The 13,405-nt window shown below is 46.7% G+C and overlaps 1 protein-coding gene across 4 annotated transcripts in view; it reads left to right on the top strand.

Moving 5' to 3' along the window:
• Positions 1 to 3,570: 3,570 nt before the first annotated feature.
• Positions 3,571 to 13,405, top strand: part of RAB6A (RAB6A, member RAS oncogene family) — a 64,173-nt gene continuing 54,338 nt past the window's right edge. For 2 of the 4 annotated variants that reach the window (XM_082067849.1, XM_082067850.1), the window contains exon 1: positions 3,574 to 3,907. In XM_082067849.1, coding sequence (XP_081923975.1) covers positions 3,838 to 3,907 — 70 coding nt within the window. In that variant the 5' untranslated portion in view covers positions 3,574 to 3,837. Of the gene's footprint in view, positions 3,908 to 13,405 lie in introns of all 4 variants that reach the window. The other 2 variants (XM_082067847.1, XM_082067848.1) reach the window with 2 other exon arrangements.

Here is a 13,405-nt window from a genome sequence, read left to right as displayed (position 1 = left end):
TCTTCTCAGCCCCTTTTAAGTCCAGAAAGGCCACACTAAGGTCTCCCCGGAGCTTCTGTTCTCCAGCTGAACACCCCAACTCTCTCAGCCTGTCCCCCAGCAGAGCTGTTCCAGCCTCGCATCATTCCTGTGGCTCCTCTGGCCCCTCTCCAGCAGGTCCATGTGTGTCCTGTGCTGAGGACCCAGAGCTGGACCAGCACTGCAGGGGGGTCTCACCAGCGCGGAGCAGAGGGGCAGAATCCCCTCCCTGCACCTGCTGCTCACGCTGCTGGGGATGCAGCCCAGGACCCACAAAATGGGGCTGAGGAGGGAGCATCACCCCAAACTGAGTTTGGGGTACAGCAGCGACTGCTAATTACCATGATTGTCCTACATGTCTCGCTGAAAAATGAGTCCATCTCTTCACTGCAGAGTTTCTCTGACATCTATCAGAGAGAGATACATTTTAAGTCCAAAAGGGACTATTAAATCATATAATTTGGCCTCAGGTACATTGAAGCCTATAGATTTCCGCTGATTTCCAGCTGTATAGAAGCAGATCCCTTCTGTTGCGATGAAAGCATTTTTTTCACAAAGGCTCCCGCTCTTGATTTTCCCTGGATACAAAGCTCCTGGCAGCTTCTTCTGGCAGCTGTGCACCCTCTCTGTTCAAATCATGGACCTTCTTTCCAGTTTTAACGTGCCTCAGCTTCACCTCCCAGCCGCCGGTCCTCATCGTGCCTTTCTTTGACTAATGACTCATTTCCCAGCCAGGTGAGCTGTTTGCAGGAGCACAACGCGCCTTTTTGTGACATTTAGTAAAAAAAGAAGCCAAGGCGTCGCTTTGTTGCTCCCTCAGCCGCAGAAACCCAAACCACTGCATTTCTTTACTTTGCTAAAATAAACCAGGGAGCTCTCCTTGCTCTCAAGGCTCCCCCGGCTGCTCAGAGGGCCAGGCCTTGCTGGAGGGATTATTTCATCCATCTTCTTCTGCTTCACTGCAGATTTCTCCCCGTCACGCAGCTGGATGTGTCCTGGCAAAGACCCAGAGATGCTGCTGGAGCAGTTGTGACCTATGCAGATGGTTTTGCCACCCCCCAGTCCCTTCTCGATCCATTCTCTGTTGCTGTCCGGAGGAGGAAAGTTGTCCCAGGAGAGCTGGAGATCCAGAACCTGAAAGTCTCAATTTCTTTCGATTACAAAAATAATCAAAAAGCATTTAAATAGCCCCAGAAGAAAACCGCTGATGTGCGTATCTCCTCTTCTACCTTCTGCAGCGCTGCTTAGGGCTGCGCCTAAGGCCTGGAGGAGTCGGTGGGATGATCTACCTGCCAGGAGGTTTGAGCCAGGGGGGGTCGGGCTCTGCTCCCCAGGAACAAGCGCCAGGAGCAGAGGAAACGGCCTCAAGTTGCGCCAGGGGAGGTTGAGGTTGGATGTGGGGAACAATTTCTTCCCCAAAGGGCTGTGGGGCATTGGAACAGGCTGCCCAGGGCAGTGCTGGAGTCACCATCCCTGGAGGGCTGGACAGACGGACATGAGGTTCTCAGGACATGGGGCAGGGACAGGGGTGGGTTAGTGGTTGGACTCGGTGATCTGAAGGGTCTTTTCCAACCCAGATGATTCCAGGAGTGTTTCCAATCACCAGGCAGAGACAGAGCATTGAGACTATGGCTGGAAACACCGAAAAAAGGACATTGTGACCCAAGTCCCTGCCATGAGCCCATGTCCCTTTCAGCTACACAGACCGTGTACAAATCCAGGGCAGCAGGTCACGTGGAGATAGAATAGTATTATTTTCAGCTCATGATATTTTTCAATGATGAGACCGAGTTGGGGTGCGGTGCCTCCTTAGCAGGAAAGATTTGGTGCTGAGACATCACCCTTGGACCTTTGCGAGGAAGGTGTTGAGATGTGAGGGAGCAGAAGGGAACAAAATTAACCAGCAATGAGTAGGTTTAGGGGGATGAAGCGAGGGGTGGATGCTCTTTCCCTGACCACCAGAGCAGAGAGGCTCTGGAGCAACCTCCCAAATAGGAAAACAGTGGAAACCTTCGCTCTTTCCAGGTGGAAAATACCCCATGGAACATTATTTTGACTTAGTTGAGTGAATCGCAAAGAGATTTGCACTATTATCGACATGAATACGACCATGGGCAGGAGCTCAGAGGGCTCTGTCTTGTTCAGGGCAGCCAAGCTGAGATATTTTTGGGAGCAGGAGGCAATGCCAATGCCGGCTGAAGCTCAGGCGGGGTGAGTGCTTCTGAAATATCACATTTTGTGTTTAAACTCAATTATGAGAGTATCGATTTGTGCGGGATTGCACAAATCCCGCAGAGAGGAGGGAGAGAGGCTGTGTGCATGAGATCCCAAAGCCAAGGTTTGAACAGGAGGGGTGGGGATGCAGCTGGGAGCCTCCTCAAGAGACAAGTCAAGAAAAATGGGGAGAAATAGAGAAAAAATAGCTAAAGGGAGAGCTGGGCCCCGGGTGGGGCTCTGGCTGCTCTACCAGGCAGGGAGGGGACACTGAGGCTTTTCCAAACAACAGCTCTGGCCACCCCAAAGGGTGACGGTGGGAATCATTGTCCTCACTGGGAAATGTCTCCCTGTCGTGAGGGATCCGCGGGGGCCATTGTGGAGTGAGTGTCCCCAAGAGTTGCTCCTCTGAAAGGAATCATAGAATCATAGAATGTCAGGGACTGGAAGGGACCTGGAAAGCTCATCCAGTGCAATCCCCCCATGGAGCAGGAACACCCAGATGAGGTTACACAGGAAGGTGTCCAGGCGGGTTGGAATGTCTGCACAGAAGGAGACTCCACAACCTCCCTGGGCAGCCTGGGCCAGGCTCTGCCACCCTCACCAGGAACAAGTTGCGTCTCAAATTTAAGTGGAACCTCCTGTGTTCCAGTTTGTACCCATTGCCCCTTGTCCTGTCACTGGTTGTCACTGAGAAGAGCCTGGCTCCATCCTCCTGACACTCACCCTTTAGATATCTGTAAACATTAATGAGTCACCCCTCAGTGTCCTCTTGTCCAGCTCCAGAGCCCCAGCTCCCTCAGCCTTTCCTCACACGGGAGATGCTCCACTCCCTTCAGCATCTTGGTGGCTGCACTGGACTCTCTCCAGCAGTTCCCTGTCCTGCTGGAACTCAGGGGCCACAACTGGACACAATATTGCAGGTGTGGTCTCCCCAGGGCAGAGCAGAGGGGCAGGAGAACCTCTCTGACCTACTGACCACCCCCCTTCTAACCCACCTCAGTATGCTCCACTCCTTTAATCATCTTCATTAATCTCCACTGGACTCTCTCAGGCAGGAACATCCGTATCAATTTAGGCCTTTGGTCTTAAGGACTTTGCTCGTTCCTCCCAGTTTTGGGCTCCAGGCACCCTGGTAGCTCGGTCATTTTAATGATTTCACCCCCGCAGCCATCGTTAGGTTCCAGAGTGATCACACGCACAGTGACACCGCGCCCAGCCCCGCCCCCTCCCGCATCGCCCCGCCTCCTCCCTCTGTGATTGGCCTGCCGCGTAAGGATGGGCGGTGCTACGCAAGAGCGACGTGCGCGCGGAGGGGCGGGGCGGCGGCGCGCGTGCGCGGTGTGAGGCGCCGGGAGCGCGGGGGGGGACGGAGCGCGGCCCTGAGGGGAGCGGCGGCACCACCGGCACTTCACCTCAGCCAGCCCGCTGCGCCTTCGCCGGGGCTCCGCACCCGGCCCTGCGCCCCCGCCCGCCACCCCCAAACCTTCGCCGTAAGGGGGAAGGGGAGGCAGGGGTAAAGAAGCGAACGAGAGCTGTCGCGGGTCCCGCCGCGGGGAGCGGAGCGAGGCGCGGGGCGGCGGCGGCGGCGGAGGCTCCTCCATCATGTCGGCGGGCGGGGACTTCGGCAACCCGCTGCGGAAATTCAAGCTGGTGTTCCTGGGCGAGCAGAGCGGTGAGTCACCGGGGCTCCCTCACACAGGGGTGGCGGGGCGGGCTCCTCCCTCCCCCCCCCAAACCCCCCCGGACCCGCCTTTGTGGGGCGGGGGTCGCGCCTGAGGGGATCCCCCCACCCCCACCCTCTATGGGGGGTTCTGCTGTGCCATAACCCCACTTTATGAGGAGAAAAGGGGGTTTTCCGCCCTCTCTGTGGGGTGGGGGGGCTGTGTCGGGGCGTTCGCCTCCCCCTGGCAGTCGCTGCTCCTTGGGTGACAGGGAGGTTTAAATAAAACCCTCCAACCGCCACATCTCCAGGAACAGTTGCTGATTCATTTGATTCCAGCTCCTCTGATTTTTTTTTTTATTTTCAATTTTTCAATCCCCCGTATTTTCTGCGTAAATACAGCAATTTTCGAAAATGGAGTTTTGTATTGGTGAAGCGGATCCGATGCTCTAAATAAATTCAGTCAATGATATTTTCTTCCCTTCGCAAAAAAACCCCACAAACGCAAATAATATTTTCTCCTTAGTAGGAGGCCTCTTGTCTCCAATGCTGCATTGGAAATCATTCACTTCAGAGAGTTTTGATTAAAAAAAATGCTCATTTGGTGCGTGCTTTGTGTAATCCTGGGCAGATATCGAGCGATCTTTGACATAATGAGTAGGTGCAAAATATTCTCTGTCTCAGGGTGGGGTATTTGCTCCCTCAGCCACCTTTGGTCTCTGGGTGGCAGATGATGAAATACTAGTCGTGGTTTGTTTTTTTTTTTCTTCCCAAATGACATATCTTGGTGTTTGCTCACTCATTTATGGATGAGCAGGGTGATCAGGCTGATATTAAAATTATTTACCTATACATTGGTGGTTTCCTTTAGTCTGTTCCTTTCATGCCTTTTTTTTTTTTTTAATTTTATGTCTATTTTTTGGTGTTGGAATAGCTTCTCCTTATATTAAGGATTCAGGGAGCACAAGTTCAACTTGGGTATATTTTTTGAGGGGGGTTAAGTCACCTGATCTGCTTGGTGAGGTGCTGTTTGCTCAGCCATTTTATGAGGATTTTGGAAGAGGGTCATGTGTAGAAGATGCTGTTTTATGTTTTTATTTTATTCCCCCCCACCCCCCAGGGATTTGATAACAAGAAATCTTGGGTATTATCTATGCATTTGCAAAATGCTTGTCTTGTTTTACTGTATTTCTGAGCTTTGATTTCATGAAGCTTTTCAAGTACCTAATGGGAGGTTATAGCGCCTGGTGCAGATCTTAAATCTCAGCAGCTCTCAGTTTACACGTGGATTTCTTGTCTATCTGTTCTGACAGACATAACATCAGTTATCTGCTTCTTCTAGTCTTTGTCATTATTTTTTTTCCCCCCCTCTCAGCTAATCATGTGTTTATACCCCAAGGTTTTAAATAACTCCAGCCCCTAGCGTCAAATTTGAGGAGCAGAGAAGGGGGTTTACGGGTATAGCGCAGCAAAATACCCCTAACTAAATATAAATAACGCTGCAACTGCTGCCTCGACCGCGGCGTATGGATGTGTTGGGGCTGATTTGACTCTGGTTAGGGCCTGGCCAGCAGCTGCCGTTGGGTTTCAGCCCTGCCTTTGTCTTGGCTCCTGGGCGATGACTCGGTGACCGATCCGCGCCGAACGGTGGCACCGAAGCCCTCGGCGCGTCCGTGCTGCAGCGTGGGCACGGTCCAACGCGGCGCTGGGTTGATTCGTGCTGGAGAAACGGCTTTTTCTGAATTCGGCTCTTGCTGGCGTGATGTCATACTCAGTAATTTTTTATTTATTTATTTTTTTTACTGTCCAAAGGGTGGATAACTCCCATTACAAATGGCTCCTGGAAGAATAAGCATCCTAGTAATATTCTTCTGCATGACAATTACAGAAGCATCTCTGATGCTGCAAAGGGAATTTGAGTGGGTTTTGCTTACACGTCGCTCCCTTCACCATTCTTTGTTTTGAAGGTTGAGGGAAATGCAGAAATAAAGTTTTCTTTTCGTGATAGCAGCTTTCATAAATGAGAAGGTCTCTTTGTACAACTGTTGCGCTGGATTGCTGCATTCGCTTCCTGCTCAGCTGAAAGGTTGTCTGCCCTGTTGGAAGGCCATAATTAAAGATATCCTACTGCTGCTGGTAGGGAGGCCGAAGGCTTCTGTTCTGTTTGCATTCAGGGACTTCACAATGACAAATGGAATGTTATAGAGGGCTGAGAAGTGGATGAGCTGCCTCAGCAACCCAAACTAGCAAATATCAGACCTTCTCTACTGACTGTATACAGCCTTTTCAATAAATATGTAGTGGCTGAGAAATCCTTAACTGGAGTTCATTACTATGCAGGCTTTACTGCCCTTCCATGCGATTGTGTGAGCAAAGACAAGAAATTTGGCCTTGTGAGGTCTGGAGGTGCCTCTAGATCTTATTATTCTTATTTGAAAGCGGGATTGCACAGTGGATGCAGTCCCTGATATTTTTTTTGCTGGTATCCTCAGCCATATTGTGGGAGTTCAATGCCGTACACCCAGGCATTTGTATGGACTGCAGTGATTCTTCCTAGTTACGCTGTTTGCTAGCCACAGATTCCTTTTCCTATGCCAAGATGCTTTTTCTTTTTAATCCCCTTTTCTTGCTCCCCCGATCCTCAAAATCTTCTATTCCATCATCTGCCTTTTCTACCTTTGTCGCGCCAGCTGACCCCTCACTGGCCGTGGGTCCTGGTCAGTCATCGATGTGTCGTGATGCCGGATCACTCACGACTTTTGGGATTTACTGCAAGTCATCGCTTCTCGATCGCAATATTGCGTCCCCCACACCCCCGCCCCCAGCCCGGCTCCTTGCCGCATGGACTGTGGATTCATCGCGAGCCTGCAACATAATCCGTGTCCAGCTAAAAGCAGCTTCTCTTTCTTGCTCATATTTTTTTTCACTTGTAATACAAGGATATAGCATTGGGTGGCTAGTAAGAAGGCAACTTCACCAGCACTTGCCCTAATTGAATTACTTTTTTCAATGATTGAAGATTATACGGAGTTTAGCAGTTTTAAATATGCTAATCTTTACTGAAAAGGCAGAGAGAGCTCTGTGCTGAGGGATTAGATAGAGCTATTGTGGGGAGGGGAAAAATATGCTTCTTACTGCTTTTGATCTTGTTTTATCAGGTGATTTTCATCAGTCTTAATGCCTCAAGTTTAAGAAATTTGGATTTCTGGGTCACATCAGTGTGCACATCACCTGTGTTAGGGTAGCTGTATGGTATCTATTCAAATATTAATAACATCTTTAGTTTTATCTTGCATATGAACACCTCTACTTCGTAATAAATCAATTTTTTGATGGAGTGGGCAGACCTGAATGCTGGGCACCACAACAGAAATATTCTTTCATCACGTGGGTTTATGCTGCAGCTTTTATTGGCGAGCAAGTCTGAAGGGCATTAATATGTACAGAAAGCAAAATAAGTCCCTGTTGTCTCTTTCTCCTGGCATTTCTGCATTGCATAAGTTTTTTCAAATGTTAATTTGTTCTAATTTTCTTCATCGGGAGCTGAGATTTTCAATATTGAGAAAACTAAGTACAATATAATAACTTGAGGGACATAACTGTTTGGAAACCACTAATGAACTGTACTGTTGCGTAACAATGTTGGTACAGGCCCCGCTGAACAGTGTGATGTGTCTTATTAGATAACTGGGGAACTGCAGGTGGTTTGTGTGTGACGTGGAGCTGGTGTGACCCTGGTCCCAGTTCAGCCCGTCTGCAGGGACTGGCATCCCTGGTGACTTCCAACTCCCTTCTTTTTAAGCAATTCTCAGCCTTGCGAGCTCCAGAAGCTGCTAATTCACCCCACTGGTGGTTTAAAATCTTATCCCCTTCCTGTTAATTTTTTAATGTCTTGGTTTTCCTGTGGCTAGGTCATCAGATATTTGGGTTTATATTTGAACTATCTGCATTTTCCACAAGTCGCTGAACTTCATTTTCTTGGCTATATCTGGAGGCTGAATATTATCCTGTTTTTTTCTTTTCTCCATCTCTGAAATAGCTCTTCTTATAGCAATGTCTGGAAGAAGCACATCAGACTTGGAGAAAAAGACTCCAGTGTTTTGTGATGCCTGTTCTTATGGTGCCTTTTGATCCCAGACTATTTGTGAAAGCAGGATCTTATTCAAAGGAAGAATAGCTGTGCCTTTCTGCACTTTGGTTTGTTTTTCTGTCTGTATCGAAGAAATAATTTGTGAACTTGGAAGGAAAGGATCTTCTTATCCCTTGATGTAAAATAATGGGCTTAGTATCTGCAGTTGTTGGGGTATTTGGTGCTACTTGGCTTGTTCTTGGCACGTAATCCAGGTTCTAAAAAGCTGAAGCTGTAAATGAGACTACCAGGAACAAAGGTGAGGAACCTCATCTGAAGCCGCCCTTGGCAGAAGATGCTGCATTTGGAACTGATCAGAGCCAACAGTTATCAGCCATTCTTCTTTAATTCACTGATAATTAACAATCTGTAATCTGAGGAAGTAACTACCTTCCTATTTACCTGATAATTCAGTCCAGGTGTTCAAAGGCATTTGTGCTGTTCATGCATGTACAAATACATGTTGTATACACTACAGATTAAAAAACCCAAACCAAGCAAACAAAAACTCTCGATGGTTTGAAACACGCCTCAAAAGAAATGAAATTTTGTTGTTTTGCGTTACCATCAGATTTTTTTCAAGACAACCTGCGAAACTCACCTGTGAGTTCTGTCACCTGCAAGAACAGTTACCTGGTGACAGCAAATGTTTCTGAAGGCTATGGGGGCTCTGATGCATTTGTTCTGGTGTGGAGCAGGATGGGACAAGATTAAAAGCACCATTTTGAAAATGAAGTGATATAATCAAAATAATTACGCCTTTGACGCGTTTGGATAAATTATATCTGGAAGTAGTCTAAATGTAAGAAGTGTGTGTCGGGAAACAAACGTCAAAGTACAGACTGACAATGAAAGTAGAATTCTCCAGGTCCGTTTCCTTATTTGTTTACCGAGCTTACACAAAGTGGAAAAGCCAAAAGGATTCTTTGTTTTCCCCTCAGCATAAAGCAAACTCTTCTGGGCCTAATATATTGTATGGCCCTGGAACAGCAAACAATTGAATCAATTACATCAGATATTTTCTTCTTATGTTCAGAATAAATATGTTGTGCAATATTTGAGTATTTTTAACTAAAGAAAAAGACTTTGTGTATTTCATTAGTACTTAACTCTCACCCAAATGCAGCTTAGTGCATCACAAAGAAAAAATGCTAACCTGGGAAGCAAATGTTCTATGAAACTAAATCTAAATAAATGGTTTTCACCCATGTGAACTATGTAATGGCTCAGTAGATGTGTATGTGGGTATGTACATATATTATAGTTGGAAAATATCAAACTTAGTGCAAAGGCCATACTGAGTGGTGAGGAGCCTTCTGGGATGGAAGTTGTCAACTGGTTAAAAAAATTAAGAAAATAATGAACTGTAAATATGAAGTAGGATCAAAATTGGGGACATAAGTGGAAAGACTTCCTACTTCTGATGTTGCATGATCATAAAATGTGCTACTGAAACCTCCCTAGCTGGGTATTTAGACCTCTTTTTTGTGCGCCACCAAGTTCTTGAGCCCTTTGCTCCGTTCTGACAGCCTCCTGTTGAGTCTGTCAAGCAGAGCTCAGCCTTCAGGTTCGGAAGGAAGCCCTTATTCAGCCGCACGGCACAATAGTGCCATTTGTTTAATTTGACTTTTTAGAAGGAGGGTGTAACTTGCCTTTTGTGTTCCCTGTTGGCAGGTTCTTTCTGCTGGGTCGCTGTAAATTGGGATGAGTTGGGGCTGCCAGAATTTCAGGGCATGGTTTCCACCGTCCGCTTGTGTGATCTGAAAAGGCTTCTTGGACTCCTGGCATAGCTGGGGTGATGCTGATGGGTTTATGCATATGCAGAGCTGGGGAATACGCTGTATAATGTTGTGAAGGGTTTTTACAAAGCCAAGACTCTCAATAGTAATAAGACCCAGTTAAAGAGTGTGTGCTCCAAAGTCTCTTTCCTTCTACTGGGTCACTTTTTGTTGATGTTAAAATGTTGTCCATGTTATAACTGGGTAACTTTTTGTCCATGTTATAATGTCCTTTAGTCTCATCACGACGACCAGAGCTGGAAATGCCACTTTCTACTGTGCTGGAGTCTGACTGGTAAATCTGCAAGCAAATCCTCCTTGACCTTGGCTTCTTTCACCAGTACGGGTGCCTGGCTGAGTACTGGTGCAAACTGGTATTGCCCATGGTCGTTGTCTCCATTTTAATGCAGAGTTGGGGCATTATTTTAAGAGTTTCCATGACTTGCTGCCCGTATCCCCTGGAGATGCCACACAGCTATTCTGAGATTTACAGGCTCATGGTGTTCTCTTATCCAGACATGTGTAGGTGTCACCAGCACCCAGAATTCAGGTTTTGCTTTAAATCTAAACCATATTTGCCCAGAACTGAAAGAGCTGGGATGAAATCTTGGAGCAAAGCTGATAAGCACGTGGTTATTTTGGCTTTAGACATGGCCAGAACCAGCTGCGTCAGTGGAAGGTGCAGGTAAACCTGCGGAGAAAATGTTCTTAACTTTCACTTGGTCTTATATCTTGAATTGCGACTACTTAAACCTCTATACTATTCTTTGTGACCGTATAAAAGAATGCTACCTATCAGGATAAGTGATGGTTTTTAATGATTTGCTTCTAGGAGAGCAATCAGCAATTGCTGCAGGAAAAAAAAAGTCCAAAAAACACCCACTCCAGTGTTTCTGTAATTAATGCAGAGGCCAGTTTATTTCATTCCTCTAAGTGCTTCCTGCCACGCTTCCTGTACTTGCCTCTGTCTAGGTCTGAGTTACAGCCAGGTCATTTTCTTCATGTTCTTGATGTGTGCGACACAAAGGGAAGGGAAATTAAACCCAGAATAGATGCGTAGCCAAAAGGAGAGGGGCCCCAGGAGGGTGCAGTCTCGCCTGCCGAGCCCCACATGGCGGCCGATGCAGGATTGACAAGATTCCCATCAATTTGATCTCTGCCAAGGGGTGGAAGTAGCTGCTGCCGGAGTCGAGGCGAGTGAATTCCTGCGAACAAGCCGAGTATTCACCCCTGCAGAGGCTCTGAAGGTGCCTGCGCAGAAACGGGCATCAGCGTCGTATTAATCTGAGCGCAGGAGTGTTTCTCTGCAGCTTGTAGCGCCAGGCACTTCATTTGTTTTAATGAAGATGTTGCCTTCACTGGGAGTAGAAAATATTCACTCATTACCCACTCTGTCCTCTTGTGCCAGCACAGAAATGGCCGTGAGAAACCCGACTTGTCAGCGATGGGAGGATATATTTTTTCTAATGGCCTGATGGAAGGCTTAGCAGAGGAATCTGAACTAGATGAGTGATTGAAAATCATCCCGTGGATGTCTGAGGTGGCGGAGAAAATGGAGAGGAGGAAATTTATTGTAAGTGCTGCGAGCAAAAGCGTAGTGTGAGCACAGAGATCGATAAATCTTGGCGAGCTCAGAGCCAGGGTAGAGGGCAGTGGATTAGAAATGCAGGTAAGCGGAGAACACTCGCTGTTGGAGAAGCAACCGAATCTCCAGGTAATGTTTCCCTGATGGGCACAGTCAGTATTGTGAAAGTGGATGAGCAGGGCTTAACTTTCATGTAGAACAGAATTAATTGGCAGTGAAACACTGTCCTGCAGTGTATTTGCTTTCAAGGGGAGTTCTGACCCCTTCTCAACTTTACGAGGCAGGTCTTTTTGCTAGAGGTTTGATGCCTTATTTGTCTTGTCTATATTACCTGATTTTTATCTTTTTCCCCTTGATTTCAGACTGATACATTTGCTGCTGAAGGAGGTTTTGAGTGTTGTGTCCTTGGCTTGCTCAAAATGGCTGAAAAATTACTTAGGTCTGCATAAAAAGCCAGGATGGCTTTACTAAAGCTGAGCTTCTGCTGCTTACTTGGATAAAGCCGCAGGTGAAGCTTTCAGCTTAACAGCTGAACGCAGCTGGAGGAGGTTCAAACTAAAATGGCTGAAGTTGGAGTCTGATGTATCATTGCAAGGAAATCTGAAGAATTTTCTCGGAAGGTGTTCAGAGCTCAGGAAGAAACACAAGGAGCTTTTTGCAGGGTGGGTCTTTTCCAGCCCCTCATTTCCAGACCCCCTCACTGGTTCAAGTTCATATAATTCCTTCTCAGCTTTCCAAGCTGCCTCTTAGTATCTGTTCTTTATGCATTCAGCCTGTAATTATGCTCTTATTCTTTCTGTTCTTCCAAATGTTTTTTTTATCTAGTTGAGTTTGCTTAGCAAAAAAGGCAAGAGATGTCATTGGGGTGGCTTTTATCTACCATCATACAATTAACTTTGTGACCATAGTTCTCTTCCACTTTATTTTTAGTTGCTCTTAAACCTCAATGTGACTTGGAGAAAGGGATAGGGTTTTTTTTCTTGAAACTGCATAAACAGTAGGCAGATCAAAAGCTTGTGTCCCATAAAATTTTCCTCTTTATTTGGATACTGTAGCATAATAGATGACTTGAAAAAAGTCTTTTCCCAGTGAAAACATCACAATCTTTTAATCGTCTGCTGGTTTGGTGTTATATCCTTTTCCCTTCTCTATTCAAGAGCGCAAAGGGCTCATAGGTTGGTTGTTTATAGACTTGGTGGACTGGTTATGCTGTTGCAGCAACTAATTTACAGTTAATACAGTTTTGACCTTAAGAATTCTATGATTTTGCTTTAAAATACAAGCAAAACATTTTTGTCTTCTCTGGAATGCAGTTGGGTTTCCCCCCAAGTCATTAAACTGCAGAATAGATGCTAAAATCAAGAGGAACCTTGTGCGAATTACCTCATGCGTTCCCTCCAGTAAGTCCTGCCATCTAGAAATGATAGTTTAAATTCTTGTTGCAGTCTGTGCAGCTAAGAACGAGTCAAAAGCCTTGAGATCTGCTTGGTTTCAGCTTAAATGAATCCTCGTTGTTCCCAGTGTGTCACAAGTGAGAACCGTCCTCCGCGGAAGGTGGAGGAGCCGTGTACCCTGGGTGAGGGCTGATCCCAGAAGGGGCAAAGACTTTCCACCTTTACCCTTTGGAAAGTGGAGAGGGGGAGAAAATCTCCTCCATTAAGTATTTTTAAGGAGTTTCAAAACAGCTCCATGCTTTTATTTTCCCCCCATTTCATGCTTCTCAAGCGCTTACCCAATTTTTGAGTCAGGTATTTTAGGCACCTCCGCACCACTTGTTTTTGTAGGTGATTCCCCGTTGCCGCTTTCAACCACACAGCAGAAGATGCCAACCAGATGTAGTATTTGCCCTACTTGTCAACGGGTCTTTTTTGAATCTTAATTTTAAACTAATGTGGCCATCTGTGTTTGATCTTCTGGCTTTGAGGTCCTCGCAGAACCCGGCTCTGTGGGTACGTCAGCCTGAAAACCCCGCATTTCCTGTGCACATTTATACAGCCAGAATTGGAAACAAGTCTTTT

This window comes from Streptopelia decaocto (genome assembly GCF_964273445.1).
Source record: "Streptopelia decaocto genome assembly, chromosome: 1".
NCBI classification, from domain to species: domain Eukaryota; kingdom Metazoa; phylum Chordata; class Aves; order Columbiformes; family Columbidae; genus Streptopelia; species Streptopelia decaocto.
Note: the sequence above shows the minus strand (reverse complement) of the source record. Positions and strands in the feature narration are given on the sequence as shown.